Below are 16,810 nucleotides of genomic sequence, written 5' to 3'. Positions count from 1 at the left end.
GCCATAGACCGTGAGCTCCAGGAGACAGGCCCTTACCACTAATGCCCCTGCACAGAGAACACTACCTGGAGCGCAGAAAGGGCTCACCGTGGATTTGTGGAGTGAGTGAATGAATGAATGAATGGTGAGTGAGTGAATGCTCTGGATGTTTCCATAGGGTGAAGGTTCTACCTTTACCCTTTGCTGTCACCCTGCCCAGCTAGCTTGGGCAAATTCATCCTCAATGGTGACTGCCAGGCCCCACTTCAGCTCAGGTCCACACTCATCCAGCCCCAGGCCATGTGTGCATCCAGGCTGTGGGCCTTCCCAGGTTCATGTCTGAGCCTGAACTCACCACCTTGCTCCAGTTGTGCTTCTCCCCTGGGCCCCACCTATCCGAGGCCAGGAGCCCAGACATCATCTTGGGCTTCCCCACCTTGCCCCCCACAACCAACCAGTTACCACGCCTGGCCTGACCAGTCCACCTCCTGAGTGTCTGTCCCCAGCACTCCCTTCCTGTAACCTCTATCCTTGCCTGATCTCAATGGCCTTGACCTCCTCTTCTGCCACCCACCTTCCCAGCTGTCAGACAGACTTCATGAAGCATGAATCAGGCCACACACCTCCCCTGCTCAAAGCCCTTCGCTGATCATCCACGGACCCTGGCAGAATCTACTGCCTCCAACTGGTGTTCTAGGCCCCCACAGTGTGGCCTCTGCCGACTCCGACAGCATAGCTATAGGACCAGCGCGTTGTGCTCTGTGCTGGCCACGTAGACCTCCGAGTGTGCCAGGCCTCACTTGGCTTTGCAATGTGCTATTCCTGTTGCTGAGAAGACAGGTCATGGTGGAAGTGAGCACCTCCTCCAGGAAACCTCCCTGACCCCACGCTTAGCAGGTGCCCCTCGATGTTTCTAGAGTGCCCGTATACTCCACTATGTACTCAGCAGGGCGGTGAGCTCCTGTGGCAGGGGCTGGGCTCTCTTACTCATCCCTGTGTCTCCTGCACCTGGAACAGGGCCTGCACACAGCAGGTGCTCAATACTGAACTCTATTCAACTCATACTTCCCAGTCAGTGAATACAATGGAGGGGGCACATCAGAGGGAGTTCACGGATCTAAGTTCAGGGTCAGGGTTGCCAGGGGGACGTGGAAGAACAGCAGGGTAGGGACGCCTGCCCTGGGGTGGCCTGGCCCCTCTGCATTCTCTCTTGCCCGGGAGAAGCCTTCCTCCTTCTCTGGAATGGCCATGCTGGGGGTTCTTCATGGAAAGGCGACGGGTGCCAGGGACACGGTTCTCTGGCCTCAGTCCCTTGTCCATGAAAGGGGTTTGCTCACACCCATCTGACAGCCTCCTAGGCTCAGAAAGGCCATTCTCAGGGCAGTGGGCCCCGAACCCCACCTGCATCAGGGTGCGCAGCGACTCCACATACGACTGCTCTGTGTCCAGCAGGGTCATGGCCACGTGCTTCCGCATGTCCTGTGGGGACAGGAGCAGAGGGTGAACAGGGGTCTTTTTCCCCCCAGACCCCATCACCTGTAGCCACGTGGTGCCCAGAGAACCCGCCCACACCCTCTCCCTGCCCTCCTGGCCCTTTCCTCCTGCCGCCCAGGGCTCCCGGCTGTTCCCCCGAGGCCCCCAGGCCCTCCACTCTACCAGGTCTTTGCTCAGCTGCTCCCCCTGCCCCCAACTTACACCTCAAACACGTGGCCTTGCACAGTTAGGCACTCACTCCTCCGCCCCTGCCCCATCCACCCACTTCTTGGCTCCTCTGCCAGGCTATTGAAAAAGGGTCTTTAAAAAAATCAATAACCTTTCACATTTGCAAAGAACAATGCCTCCAGGCCAGCACCCACTCCAGCTGCCATCTCTGAAGACCCCACCTTCAGGCTCAGCGCTATGGGGACATGCCCACCTGGCTGGGCTGCCCACCATCCCTAAGAGTAGACACTATCACCCTGCTACAGAGGAAGACACTGTGGACCAGAGAGGGGAAGTCAGTGCTGAAGGTCACACAGCTGGGCAGTATCAGGGTTCAGCCAGTCTCAGACAAGGCTGGATCCCAATTCTGTCATTTAAAAACATTAACTATGCCCTCCTATGCGCCAGGAACTGTTCTAAGCATGACATATTATTCAATAATCCTGGCCACCCTGTGAGGTACATGTTATTATTGTCTTCATGTTAGGGAGCGGAAAAAGGAAACCCAGACACCGATGCCTCCATCCTATGGATCTGATGACCTGAATTACTGAGTCCCCAAGGGGTCACACAGCCTCTGCACCCACACCCCCAGGCACAGGGTGCTCATCCCTGTCTGGGACGCCTTGTGTTCAGCCCCTGGGACTGAACTTACCTGCTGCTCCTCTCCACCAGTCCCTACACCTCTCCCCCCAAAATCCCCACCTCCAGGAAGCCTTACCAGATAGCACCAGCCCCAACAACTTCCCTTCTCTGGCAGAGACTCCACTCCAAGCCCTAGACCCCTAGACTCCACTCCTGACCCCTCTAAGGCCCTAGAGTGATCCTGGGCAAGGCCCCTAACTCCTCTAGGCTCCAGATCTCTGGGTTATTCTCCTCTCTCCCCTCCCCTCCCAGGTCTCGGCTTGGCCTGAGCATCTGTGGACCGTATCTCAGGTTCCTGCCATCAAGGCTTACTGGTTCGAGCAGGTGCTGTGCAGATGGCAATGCCAGGGTGTCCATGTCTGTGGCATCCCTCCAGCCTCCACCTCTAGTCCTTCAGGGTAGGAACTCAACCAGTGGGGCTGTCCTGGTCACTGCTATGCCCAGGGCTCATGTTTTAGTGGACCTGAGCCCAGGCCTGTCCTGCCTGACCCAGCCACTGCTCCCCCTCTGCTTGTGGCACACCCACTTCAGATCCCTTGCCCTCTGACCAGGGACTCAGGGGCAAGGCCTGTCCCCACAGTGTCCTATAATGAAGCACACTCAGAAAAGTGAGCTCCCATGCTAGGAACTCAGTGGTGGGGGTGTGAAGGACACCCCTTGGGGCAGGGAGGAAGGGGGGCTGGCTCTCCCCATCCTTGCCAGCCCACCATTGCCAGCCCTGGGCTCTGACGGGTGGGAAGGTACCTCAGGGCCTCCGGAAACAGCAGACCAGAGCCTCGGAGCCTCTGGAGACAAGCAGACCATCTATCCTCGGTACTCTTGTGACCTCTAAAAAACTAGGGCAGCTTCCAGAAGGAGGCAGTGCGAGCAAGGCTCACTGTAGGATGGAGACTTGGGAGAGCGTGGAGGGCCAGGAAGGCCTCCCGAGGACAGGCCCAGATGCCTAATCCTGCCCTACCCCACGCCAGGGACATCTCAGCACCCCACAGACATGGTCTTGCTTCAGCCTCACACTCAGCTCTGTGACACAGGTGTTGCCATTTCCACTGCACAGGTGAGGGGTCATGTCAGAGAGGTGACATGACTTGTCCAAGATCACACAGCCTGTGAGTGGCAAAGCAAGGACCAGGGTCTCTTCAGCCACCTCATGACTCTCAGGGCCCCAGCCCCTGGAGTTCTCGCCCAGACTGACTGGGCAGCCACGGGCCACAGGTCCCCAGCACTGCCCTTACTGGCTGTGTGACTGTGGTGTCACCTAATGGCCCTGTTTCCACATTCTCTTCCATGAAATGGAGCTAATAACCCCTCCCTCCCATCACCGTGAAGGCAAAGGTGGCAGTGAGCAGAGCAGCTCTGTCCACATGCAGCAGGTCACCAGTGTCCACCCTTTCTCCCCCTCAGTGAGACGGCGTGGGGAGCTCCCTGACAGCAGGGCCAGGCCAGGCGTGGCCCTGGGCCCCTCAGCCACACTCCCCCGCCCACACAACGGCCCGTCAGGCCCAGCGGGCACCACAATGGTCATGGTCAGGAAGGCTTCCTGAGAGGCAGGGCTGGCGCTGTGCCTGATGCCGGGAGGCTGGGGTGACACGGGGAGGCTGACGCTGCAATGCCCGCCTCTCCCAGCCTCCTCCCTGCGGCAGAGCACAGCGGCCTGTCACTCAGCTGTCAGGTAAAGACACAGAAAACAAGGCCAGCTCCCTGTCACTGCGCGAGCAGCCCTCTACACGTGCCCAGACACGGGTGTAGTGTGCGGGGGTTGCGGGGGTGGACAGGGGAGGCAGGAGGCAGACAGTGCAGCTGTCAGCCTGAACAGCAGGCCCACCTGTTCCGGGCGGAACAGCCCTTCAGACCCAGCCTCCCCACAGCACCCCTCATCCCTCACCAGCCCCATCCCCAGACCTTCGCTACACCGGGCACTGAGGTGGGCACTGGGGGATACAGCAGGAAGACAGAGGGGGCCACTCCTGGGATGACTGGGGCATCACAACCCAAAGACTGAAACCCTGATGGGCACAGTGTGAAGACAGACACGCACACAGAGACGCCATAAAGGCAAGCCGCCCCACACAGAAATAAAAAACGCAGCCAGGTCACGCAGCTGAGAACCAGGCCTGCCAGCTCAGACACTTGAGGCTGTGGAGAGACACATCATAGCACGGGGAGGGGACAGAATTACAGCCCCCACTGGGGCCGGGAGCATGGCACAGAGTCCAGGCCCAGAGACACACAAAGACAGGGAAACAGCCCCAAGACGCCTCCCCTCCCCTGCAGGGGTACACACACTGAGCGAGAACGGGGACGCTGCTGTTCCCACCGCAGCATGACTCCTCCAAGGGCCAGCAGGCCCAGCGGCAGGGAGAGGATGGCAGTGGGGGTGCAAAACTGACTCTACTTTCCAGCACACACATACACCAGGGCCACCTCAAGCCTAAGAGGAGGGCTGGGAAAACCTCTCCTTCCTGAGCCTGTGGACCCAGGATAACACTGGCGACAGCCTCAGCTTCTACAGGCACTTCTGCAAGCAGAGTGCCACCAGGCCTTGACCCTCAGCGCCCTGCCAGCCACACCACCGCCTGCCAGGGTTCCTCACCCTCAATCTCCAGGTCTCCATCCCCGGTCACAGAGAGTCCCCGCGCCCCATGCCTCCCCTCCCCCCACCGTCTCCTGGGTTGGCTCCTGGGTCGGCTGAGTTCTAGGCCATGGCCCAGGTCCCTGGCTGCCCCTCCCCCTCCCCATACCTGGGCCTCCCCAGGCTCCTCGGCGTCAGTGCTGCTGCCCCCGGCAGGCTCCCCGGAGGTGGCGGCTGGGCCCATATCGCGCATGTCTTCCAGCGCGATGGTGAACTGGGCCAGGGTCTTCACCATCTGCAGCATGCGGCCGGCCAGCCGCTGGGGCGGGGGCGCCGGGGTGGCGGCGGGGCGGGGGGCGGGGGTCGGCGCGGAGTCAGGGGCCGCCTCCCACTCTCGCTCCCTAAGGGCTCAGCCCGGCCGTGGCGGCAGTCGCAGTGGCGGTCGCGGTGGTCAGTTCCAGCGTCGATCTGAGCGCTGCGGCCCGGCCGCCGGCGGCGCTGCTGCCTCCTCCGCGCTGGGAGTGCGCCCGGCGAGCCAGGCGCGCGCGGCGCCGTTGTGGGGAGGAGGGTCCCCGCCCTCTCCGCGCCGCCCCATCTCCCCCAGCACGCTCTGGGCTGCCCTCGCACCCGCCCCTTCCCCCACGCGGCAGCGTCCGCTCACGGACCCATCCCCCGCCCCAGGACACAAGTCGGCGCACACCCGTGGACAAAGGCGCCGACATGTACTTTCCGTCCGCACCTGTACCCAGCGCCGGCACACGCTGAGCGCAGCTTCCCACCGAGGAGCCACGGAGCACGGGACACACACAGGGGCACGAAAAACCTACACGGAATAGGCCACGTTCATGGAAACCTGCCCTCAGGCCTGGACCCGTATGCACAAGGGGGTCAGGCCAAGTGCACCCACATCAACACAGTCCCTTACAGACCTGAACCTTGACACAAACGAACATGATCCATCGTTGCGCCCAGACAAGTGCTTCTGTGTTTACATAACTATTGCCAGCAGAAACAGGCACATATGTCCAGGTTCGGACATTTAGAGATGTGCACACATACACATCCCTGGTCTTCCACCCAAGGGAGGAGCTCTTGGGCCTGAAGGAGGGCAGCTATCACTCAAATCACCCACCTGGAATCATCCCTACCCCTGCCCCGATCCAGCTTGGCCTGTGTCCTATACCTGGGACCATCTTGGAGGGTTCCAGTCCTGTCCCTGTCCATCCGCCCCACCCCTAGACTGTGCTCCCACCCCTAGACTGTGCTCTCACCCCTAGGCTGTGCTCCCATCCCTAGACTGTGCTCCCACCCCTAGACTGTGCTCCCACCCCTAGACTGTGCTCCCACCCCTAGACTGTGCTCCCGTACCTAGACTGTGCACCCCTAGACTGTCTCCAAGCAGGATCCTCATAACGTGCTGCTTGAAAGCCCAGAGTGACAGCAGAACCTATCCTAGACTCAATCTGGACTGAGGGGTGGGGGCGAGCAACCTGCTTTTGCACCAGCTCCCACCCAGCAAGATGGGGGGGCTCTGAAGCACCCTGCAGCTGTGCCTCAGCCCTGGCCAACTTCATGCCTTTTAGTGTGCTGCACGCTGCCACGCTCACCAAGCCCCCAGCTGACTCCTTCTCCCAAACCTGCTTTCCCCTGAGTTTCCTGCACAGTGGACATCCTGACCCCATAGCTCAAGCCAGGCCCATCTGTCGACTCCTCTCATCTCTTTGCTTGATGTGCTCCAGCCACTTCCGTTTTAACTTCCAGAAACTGACCATGCCCTCTCCTGCCTCAGGGTCTTGGCCCATGCCTTTTCCCTCTCCTAGTAATGCTTTTTCTTTTCCTTTAAGACCAGTTTCGGGTGGGCACGTTAGCTCACGCCTGTAATCCCAGCACTTTGGGAGGCTGAGGCGGGCAGATCACCTGAGGTTGGGAGTTCGAGACCAGCCTGACCAATATGGAGAAACCCCATCTCTATTAAAAAAAAAAAAAATACAAAATTAGCCAGGTGTGGTGGCGCATGCCTGTAATCCCAGCTACTCGGGAGGCTGAGGCAGGAGAATAGCTTGAACCCGGGAGGCGGAGGTTGAGGTGAGCTGAGGTTGCAGTGAGCTGAGGTCGCACCATTGCACTCCAGCCTGGGCAACAACAGCGAAACTCCATCTCAAAAAGAAAAAATACCAGTTTTAGTGCAAATGTCACCTCCTCAGGGAAGCCCTCCCTGATCCTCAGATTAGGTCATGTGCATCTAATTTCTGCTCTTAAAGGCTCTCAGTTTTCCTTACCTTAACCATGTATGGCAGTTCGTAAATATACATTTAAGCAATTACTAGATTGAGGCCCATCTCCTCCCAGGAGACTATATGCTTCCTGAGGGCAGCGTCCTTGTCCCTTTTGTAAGCCAGGGCACTTATAAGGAAGGCTGGCTTAATAAACAAGCCCCCAATAGCTCTTCCTCCTCCCTTCTCCCCACATGCCCAGCAGTTACTGACTGAGAGGCAGACCAGCCTGAATAGCTCTCTGCCTCTTACCCTCCCAACTGGATGGATTGCGGGCTTCCCTGCGGATGGAGCCTGCTCCTCCTCTTCCTCCTCCCAGGGCTGGGCATGCAGTGGGTCTGGAACAGCCAGACCGATTGACTGAGTGGTGGCTTGAAAGGGAGGATGGACAGGCCTGTGATCCAGTCCAGACATCCAGGTCCCACAGCACATGCAGAGTGGTGGTCTGAAGGCCCCATCCCTGGCTCATTGCTTGGTCACTGAGGATACTTAACCCACATCTGGCTTTCTCTCAGGGCACCTCGTCCCCCATCTGACCCTCTCAAGCTACACAACCCTGGGCATCAGCTTCCTCTGAGTGGCTGAGAGGCAGTGTGTGGCTCAGGATTTAGAGAGGTGCATCCATTCCCTCACTAGTTCCAGTGGGATGGGGCCCTGCAGAGATCAGTCCACCCTTGTTGGCCTCCAGGAGCTCCCAGACAACACAGGGCTTTTTCTCATAGGGCTCATAGGGCTCAGCAGAGGGAGTGACTGCTGCTTCAGGGGAAAGTATTCAGGGAGGGCTTCCTGGAGGAGGCATGGCAAGAACAAGGTCCTGAGGTCGAGAGATCCACAGGCATATGTGTGCCCAGAAGACAGAGTTCACTGAAAGGCCCTGCCCCCAAGAAGGGGGCGGGACTTGGTGCCAAAGGCACTGCTTGCTGCTGCTGCTTCATTAAGGATGACTAATTAGATCCAAGCCTATTGTCTTGGCAATGGAGTGGGGCTGGTGGTTCGGGGAGTTGAAAGGAAGCAAAGAGAAGGAACAGGAGCACACGGGTTGGTCACTGAGGCAGGGTTTCCAGGGAGGGCCCCATAACAGCACAGGCATCAGAGCCCTTCAGGATGAGGTCAGTTGGGGTGGGGGCTGAGGGCACCAGGTGGGCCACGGTACCCCTATGCAGGTTGGTTCTGCTATTGTTCCTCTGAGCTCCTGTTCTGAGTGCTGATTTTATTTCCTTTGGGGTATGTGCAGTTGTATAGAATGAGTGTGGCTCAGAAGAGTTTTTGTAAGTATACAGGGTGCTTGGTGAAGGCCTACCCAGTCCTCCTCTCCATACCCCACACCCCACCATAAACACCTCTTCTCCCATGAAAGAGCCACACTCTCACCTGCTCTTTAGTCAGAGAAGGCAAGACAGAGAGGGGGAAAAAGGGCTCTGCTCTACAAGAGTACTACCCCACTCCAGGAGGGGCAGGCTGGGGGTCCCAAGTCTGTGGGACCACCTTTCTACCAGCCCTGGGGAGCACCTAACCCTCCCTACTTCTGCCCAATCTGCTGACAACTTCCCCATCTCTGAGGGAATCCCAATACCCTGACTACCCGCCTCTGGACACACCACCCAGTCTGAGCCCACCCATACCTCCTGCATCTGGGCACTGTCCACCTGGGGGCCACCTGGTCCTCCAGCTGGTGCTGGACCAAATGGGACCAATGATGAGAAAGGCTAGACACAGGGATGAACAAACAAATGGACAGATAACCGGTAATGGCTGAATAAATGAAAGGATGAAAGGATGGAATCATGATAAATGAATAAATAATAAATTAATGGATGAACAGATCAATGACAGTCATGAATACATGAATGAATCCACAGATACATGGTTTAATGGATGAGTAATCAATTGCATTTTTATTTTATTCATTAGTTGATTAGTTCAATAAATACTTATAGAGCACCTATTAGATGCCAAGCACTGTGCTGGGGATTTAAAGGTAAGGAAAGAGGTCTGTGCCCTACTGGGCACCACAGTCTACACAGGAAGACAGGAACTGAGAAAGAAATGGCAAGCATGATGCAGGTGGTGAAGGAGAAATGCCGGTTCTGGGGCAGCAGGCCTTATCAGGCTCCTGGGAGTGGAGGCACAACCCTATTAAATCTTTGTCAAGAGAGTGCCTGGGCCCCAGAGCTGCCCAAACTGGAACACTAGGAACCCCATAATTTCAGAATTGCCACACCACTAATGCTGTTTGGACAATTCTCAGGGGCCAGGCACCCTACCATCACTTTACACGTCCTGGCTCCTTTAATCCCCACAGCAGCCCCACATCAAGAACTCTATTATTATTACTCTCCCTTCTTACAAACTAGGAAACTGAGGCTCAGAGAGGTCACCTGACTGGTAAGAGGTAGAACCCAGTTCTACCAGCCACCTCCAGGGCCCAGGCTCCTAAACCCCACCCTCTCCCCAGTGGGGAGAGCCCCACTCCACCTCCCCTGGCCTGGTGCACACAGCTGGGCTCCCCCAACCCCCACCTCCCTGGTGCAGTGGTTGCCTTTCTTCAGCCTCCTTTGTTCCAAGATAGTGACATGAACAGATTCTCCTGAAGGTTTAGGTGGTAAACAAACTGCCATCCACAGGCAATACTAGAGTCAAAGAAGATCCTCTTCCCTGGGAACTCGGCCCTGGCGAATGGCCCAGACAGACTGTCTGATGCTCCTGACCCCACCAAAGTCCACAAGCATAGGGTTGGTACGGGATGTTCCCAACCTAATGGGCTATCCATTTCCCTGACAGCCGCTGCCTTCCTCAGGTGCTCAGTTCATCAAGGAGATGAAAGTTCCAAAAGAGGGACTTTTTGGTGTAGAGAGATTAAGAAGGCAGGCCCTGGAGCCAGAAAGCTCAATCCCAAATCCTGGCTTGGCCACTTACTGGGGAAGTGACCTTGGGCAGGACACTTCACTTCTTGGGGCCTCAGTCTCTCCATCTGTTCCTGCTTGAGGACTCTGTCTTCTTCCCATCCCCCTATCTTCTCTCCTCTCCTCCCTTCCCCCTGCCTTCCCTGGTCAGGTCCTGTTTCCTAGAGACCCTCTCTTCTGGAAAGAGGAGCCTCTCAAGGCTCCACAGAGTTCCCAGGCCTCTGAGGCAGCTAGAAGGGAAGTGTCCAAGCCACAGGGCTCCCTGGGGACTGGCTGCTCAGGGTGGGCTCCATAATTCTGGGGAATGTGCTTTGGGAATGGGAAGGAGAGCTCCTTAGAGCCTCAGGATCTTCCTGCTATGGGGACAGTGCCCTGCTTAGGTGGGTGCGTGTATGCACCTGGGGTGGGATTATGAGTGACACGACCTGTGTCCTCTCTGTGTGGACTCCTCTGTGTGTCTGTGTACACTCCTGTTGGGGTCTTCTATGGACATGTGACTACACAACTGGTGAGGGTGATGGTCCATAGGGTTCAATGGCAGAGACTGAAAGTGAAGGTGTCACTTCAATAATAATAAAAAATAGCTGGGTGCGGTAGTTCACGCCTGTAATCCCAGCACTTTGGGAGGCTGAGGCAGGAGGATCACTTGATCCCAGGAGTTCGAGACCAGCCTGGGCAACATAGGGAGACCTCATCTCTACAAAAAATACTAAAAATAGCCAGACCTGGTGGCACACACCTGTGGTCCCAGCTACTCAGGAGGCTGAAGTAGGAGGATCACTTGAGCTCTGGGATGTCAAGGCTACAATGAGCTGTTTTCCTCATAATCATCTTCAGGTAGACTGTATGTTTTGAAGATAGCTATCATCTCACATGCTTTTTTTTTTTTTTTTTCTTGAGACAGGGTCTCACTCTTGTCACCCAGGCTGGAGTGTAGTGGCGTGACAGCTCACTGCAACCTCAAACTCCTGGGCTCAAGCGATCCTCCTGTCTCAGCATCCTGAGTGGTGGGGGTACACCACCATGCCCAGCTAATTTAAAAATATTTTTTAGAGATTAAGTCTTGCTATGTTACCCAGCCTAGTCTTGCACTCCTGGGATCAAGCAATCTTCCTGCCTCGGCCTCCCAAAGTGCTGGGATTATAGGCGCGAGCCACTGCGCCTGGCCCACATGCTCTTCTTACAATGTGGTATTGACTGTTCCCACAGAGAGACGAGGTCCAGGTCCCCTCCCTTTGAAGCTGGGTAAAGCTTTGTGACTGCCTTGACCACACAGCACAGCAGAAATGATACTATGTGACATCCAAAGCTAGGTCATAAAAATGCCATGTGCTTCCATCTTGCTCTCTTGGCTTGCTCATTCTTGAAACCCAGCCTCCACGTTGTGGGGAAGCCCAGGCCACATGCAGGGGCCATGTGTAGGTATGCCAGCTGACAGGCCAGATGAGGTCCAGCCAAATGCCAGCATTAATCACCAATTTGTGAGTGAGGATGCCTTCAAGGTAATTCCAGCCCAGCACTATCCGACCACACTGCATGACTCTCAGTGAGAAGTGCCTAGCTGAGGAAACTGAGGATCAGGGAGGTGGAGGAGCCATGGTCACACAGGCAGTGAGTGGAAGAGATGGAATGTGAACCCAGGGTCCTTCATATGCTGACAGGAGAAATGAAGGAAGGGGATGATTTCTGCACAGGCTAGATTTCATCTATTGCCCCAGAGGGGTCCAGCTGGGACTCCAACCTCACCACTCCTTCCAGAAACTGTCCCTGCTGGCTGAAAGGAGGATGGAGGTGGTAGCCCTCATTCCTTATGCTGGGACTCAGGCCCGACTTCTAGCTGCTGAACCTTGCTGGTGCACTCTTAGCCCAGAAGGGACCCCCCTACCCACTGCACTCCCAGCCCCCTCCTGGACCTCTGGGAATGAGGTGTGCTCACTGTATCTTTTGTGGGAGCTCATGTCTACAGCTGGCTAATGTTTAGTGAGGCACTGTTTCTCATGTATTATCTCATTTAGTCCTCACACCAGTCCTCTGAGTTACGTATTCCTGTTATGGCCATTTTACAGATGAGGAAACAAAGGCTCCAGGAAGCAAAGCAACTTGCCTGAGGTTATGAAGTCAGGATGTGGCAAAGCTGGGATTTGACCCCAAGTAACTGGCATATCAGAGAAGCTGAGTGACCTCACCAGGGTCACAGAGCGCATTAACAAGAAGTCAAGCCAAGCCCAGAGCACCTTGAATGAGAAGGTGGGAGGCTGTATTCTCTTCAATGGATGGCTGGGAGTTAGATGGAAATAGGATGGTCTCAATGTCTGCTCCCTGCTTTCCACAACCAGAAGATCCATAAGAGCAGAGACCAGGTCTCTTGACATACAGTAGGTGCACAATACTTATCTATTGACTGTCTTGCTTTGCAACTTTAGCCAAATTCCTCTCCACTCTGGGATTCAGTTTCCCCCTCTGTAAACAAATGGGGGAGGAGGAAAGGTGCAGATGGATTCTAAATTCCCCACCAGGCTTCCTGGCAGCAGAGGTGGTGGGGGTGAGGTCATGCTCAGAGGTGGAGGATGGAAAGCTTGACCTTCCTTCCCGATTTCAGGCTTCAGGATTAAGCCTATGGCTCCAGTGAGGAAGCTGAAGCCCCAAGAACTGCACTTCCACCAGACGCCCACAGGTGGCAGCAGAGGCCCACATGGCAGGGGCTGTGGTGCATGTGGTTTGAATTTAACTCGTGGTTTTTTTTTTTTTTTAATGTGGGTTTTTTCCCTTTCTTTCTTCTCTGAGATCCGCCCCCCTCCCTCCCAATTTCAAGAAGATAACAGCTGGACCTTCCAGGCTGGGAAGGAAAAGTTTCTCATTATGGATAATAGCGGGAAGCAGGAGGTGGGGCTTGAGAGGTAGATGGATAGACAGACCCCCAACAGATGTGAAAAACATCTTAGGAGCTCAGAAGCTTTGAATGCAATCATCCTCTCAGCCCAAGAGGCTGGGACTGTCACCCCCATTTTACAGGCAGAGAAACCAGAACCCAGATCTTCTGGGTCCCACATCTGAGTCTGAGCGGGGGAGGTTGCCCTGCCCTTGGCAGTCGAGAAGGACCCCACTGGTAATCCCATGAGGCCTTAGGGTAGGTAGGACTTGCTAAATCTGGCAACTCCTGCTTTAGGGCTCCCAGGAAATGCACCCACCTTCCCCTATGCACACTTCTGCCTACATACTGGCCTGGCCTGTGGTCCCAGCCCTGGCTTAAAACCTATGAATGAGATGACCTCCAGGGGCCCTCCTCTCCCAGCTCTAAAAGTTATTTCATTCAAAATGTCTAAACCTGGCTCAGCACCAGACCAGTGCTCAGGGAATCAGGCCCTGTGGCCCAGGACCACCACCGTTCAGCCTCTGATTCCTGACCTGCACAGAGCACTGGAAAGCAGGGATCCCTTCCCTATCCTCCACCCAGTTCCCCAGCCTGCAGGGGGGCTGGGATCGTGGGAACGGAAGTTATCCAGGGTCTGTTTCCAGACCCTCTTGTTCCCTCCCTCCCTCAGACCCAGGAGCGGGGGGAAGGGCTACAGTCATGTGTTGTCGGTGGGATGGGGTGTCCTGCCTCTGGTGCAGAAGATGACTCACTGGGCTGTGGGCCAGGCACCCTGGGAAAGGCCAGGTCAGCCTCAGCCAGAGCCCCAAGGAGCTGAGGCAGGAAGGAGGGGGCCAGAGCCTGCCTCGGCTGAAGATAAATCCTGGGGGCTCTTGAAGCCCCACAGCCAAAAGAGGCTGTCTTCCCCACTTACCATAGTGCCAGAAATTCTATTCATGCCACCAGAGACCTAGGGAAGCCTGAAGTGCAATCAGCCCCCAGCAGCCTACGTGTGTGACCTCCCAGCCTCTCCTCTAGCCAGGCTGGTCTCTTCACCACTGTCCAACCCCAGTCTCCTCCCCACCTCTCCACCTTTGTGTAGACTGCTCCTCTGCCTGGGCTGCCCTCCTTGCTCTTGGCCCTGTTTAAACGCCATCTAACTTTTATGCTCTGCCTCTTCCCGGAAGTTTCTTTTAAGTTCTCCACCCTCCCTGACCTATCCCTGCTATAGACCAGGGCACTGACCAAACTGCCTGGTGCTAATTCCCCAATCAGCAGCCTCCTTTTTGGCATATTGAAAGACCTACTATATGTCAGGCTTGCACTCAGGCAAGCTGCCCAGGTACTAAGGGACATATAACAAAGTCTGTGAGCTCCAAAAGGGAGGGTGCACTTCTGCCTTGTTCCAGCAGCTTCCATGCCTACAACAGAGGCTGGCCCACAGTAAGTGCTCAGTTCACATTTGTGAATTTGTGGATGAATGAAAGCAAGTATCAGTGTAATTAATGTGCACTGATTAGTTTAGAATGTCCATGTTCAATCCTCTCTTGAAGGAGGGAGGCAGAGAAGGGACCATTTCTATGCATTTGATATATGGGCACAGAGGCTCAAAGAGGAAATGTCTCATGACCCCCAGGGTGGCAGACAGTCAGCTGAGCTAGAACCAGACCAGACCAGGCCTCTGGAGCTCTCCCACTGTAGCTTGTCCAGAGAGGCCCAACCAGCTGGGTTGCACTGTGGCCCCTACCTCCCCTACTCCCACCCTGTTCCAGGACCCAGGTGACACTCTGAGGGGAGAGTAAATTCTACCCATCAGTCGGTCACTCCAGCCCTGACCCTGGGGACCCTGGCATAACCCAGAGCCGAGGGAAGCCCCCTCCCATCACACCAGGCAAGCATAGGGTGGTCAGGATGTCCAGGGGCAGTGACCATGCCCGTTCAATTATCCCTCCACCCTAGCCTCTGGAAGAAGTGGTCTCTGCCTCTGGCTGACCAACAGCAGCTTGGGCTTTTAGGCCTTACTGAATTTATCCACCAATGGTGACCAGCCCTAATGCCTGGACAGCCATAGTTACGTGTGAGTGCGCGCGCGTGTGCATGTGCACAAGTGTGTGCAGTGGATAAGATTCACAGCTGAAGGTCAGCCTGAGCCAAACCCGGGGTATACTCTCCTGAGGCCCAGGACAAGGCCACCACCACCAGAAAGTCTTTCTGGTAGCACAGACCTGCCCACTCCCCTCCTCTGAACTTCTAGAGTTTTGGCCTTCAAAACTCAGGGTCTTTCTAGTCTTGTCATGATTATTGGCAATAAGTGGAACCACCCAGTACCTTAGAGTTTACAAAACACTTCCAGGGCCTAATTTCATGAGCTCTTCCGTGGGTAAAGCAAGGCTCAGTGAGAAGTCATGTGTGCTTAGGTTCTCAAGACAAAGAGGTTGGTGGGGCCAGGGCCCAAATCTCAGTGCTGGCACTGACCTGCTGTGGGACTGTGAGCAAATTACACAACCTCGTTGGGCCTGAGGACAGGAAGAGAGCAAAAGCATAAACCAGGAGGAGAAGATCTCCTGAGGGATTCCTCTGCGCTGCTTACTAAGCGCTCTGCAGGTATTATTTAACCTCACAATAAGCCTCCTGGGTAGGCCCTACTATTACCGTTTTACAGAGGAAGATGATGAGGCATAGTTAAGGACCTTGCTCATAAGTTAAGTACCTTGCTCAAGGTCTCTCAAGCAGACAGGATTCCCGCCCCCAGGAACCCCAGAAGGAAGAGGTGTGGGGTTATCTAGGAACCCGGAGAGAGGAGCATGTTCTAGCCTAAGGGAGTGACCCCGGGAGCGGCCCAGGCTCCCAGCATGAGGAGGACGCCCACTCGCCCACTCAGCCTTTTCCACAGCAGGGAAAACTGGCGACAACCTCAAGGTCCAACCACAGGAAAACCCAGAGATTCATGCACTTACCGAAATCTTTGAAATGCTATGGAGAAGTATTTGGGTGTAACATCAAATGAAAGAAGCAAGAAGCATACATTCTGCACCATCTCAGTGTTATTTAAAATACACACACACACACACACACACACACACACACACACACGTGGAGAAAAAGCCTGGAGGGAAATATACCAGAACATTAACAGTGGGCAGGGGCCCTGGACAAAGATGGGTAGAGGGGTAGAGCCAGAGACCACTCTCCACTGATGGCTTCCCGACCTCCAGGAAGACCACATCTGTGCCTCGGTTTCCCCATCTATAAAGTAGAGAATATAGAGGGCTTACTTCCCACAGTGCCCAGAACAAAGCATGAGTTCAACAAATATTGGCTGTTATGAATAACCAGAATCTCAGAGGGCAGGTCCCCTCAGGGGTCAGTGGTTGGCTTAAGCACCCTCCTCCCATGGCAGGCCTCCCTGGCAGCCCTCGCTGGCATATCCGCAGGGCTGAGGAGCTCCCCCTCCCATGGGGCCATGGTAGCTCCTTTCACTATGGGCATGTCTGCTTGAGAAAAAGCCAAGCTGGGCTGGACCCCTCAGTCTCTGGGTGGCCTTAGAAATGGACAGCAGTCACCTCAGGAAGAAATTTCCTCCACCTCCCATTCAAAAATCCTTTGGGCTCTGATGCTTCTGTGGGGTGATTCTCCAGGTGAGAGTTGGGAGAGGTTTTCCGGGTGGCTCTCTTGTCCCCAGCCCAGGTGACCACCTCTATCCCTCTCTCTCTCCGGGACAACAGAGTAGCATTTGTTGGCAGCACTTTGTGCCTTTTCCATTTTCTCCTTTGGAAAACAAATGAGAAGCCAGCTGAGTCTGACCTCCTCCCCCCGCACCCCCCCACCCCCCCTCGCCCAACCCTCCAGGCCCCCAGGGGCGGGAGGCCCTTTCTGCCTCCTCCCTGGA

General features: G+C 55.7%; 1 protein-coding gene across 2 annotated transcripts in view; it reads right to left on the bottom strand.

Moving 5' to 3' along the window:
- The window catches only part of ARHGEF17 (Rho guanine nucleotide exchange factor 17), a 62,004-nt gene that overhangs the window by 21,904 nt on the left and 23,290 nt on the right, over positions 1-16,810 (bottom strand). For both annotated transcript variants that reach the window (XR_010147613.1, XM_009423734.5), the window contains exon 2: positions 1,381-1,458. Coding sequence is in view for 1 of the 2 variants with exons in the window: in XM_009423734.5 (XP_009422009.4) it covers positions 1,381-1,458 (78 nt within the window). In the remaining variant the exon portion in view is untranslated. The remainder of the gene's footprint in view (positions 1-1,380; positions 1,459-16,810) is intronic.

This window comes from Pan troglodytes, chromosome 9 (assembly GCF_028858775.2).
Source record: "Pan troglodytes isolate AG18354 chromosome 9, NHGRI_mPanTro3-v2.0_pri, whole genome shotgun sequence".
In the NCBI taxonomy this organism is placed as follows: Eukaryota; Metazoa; Chordata; class Mammalia; order Primates; family Hominidae; genus Pan; species Pan troglodytes.
This window is presented reverse-complemented; position numbering and strand designations above follow the sequence as displayed.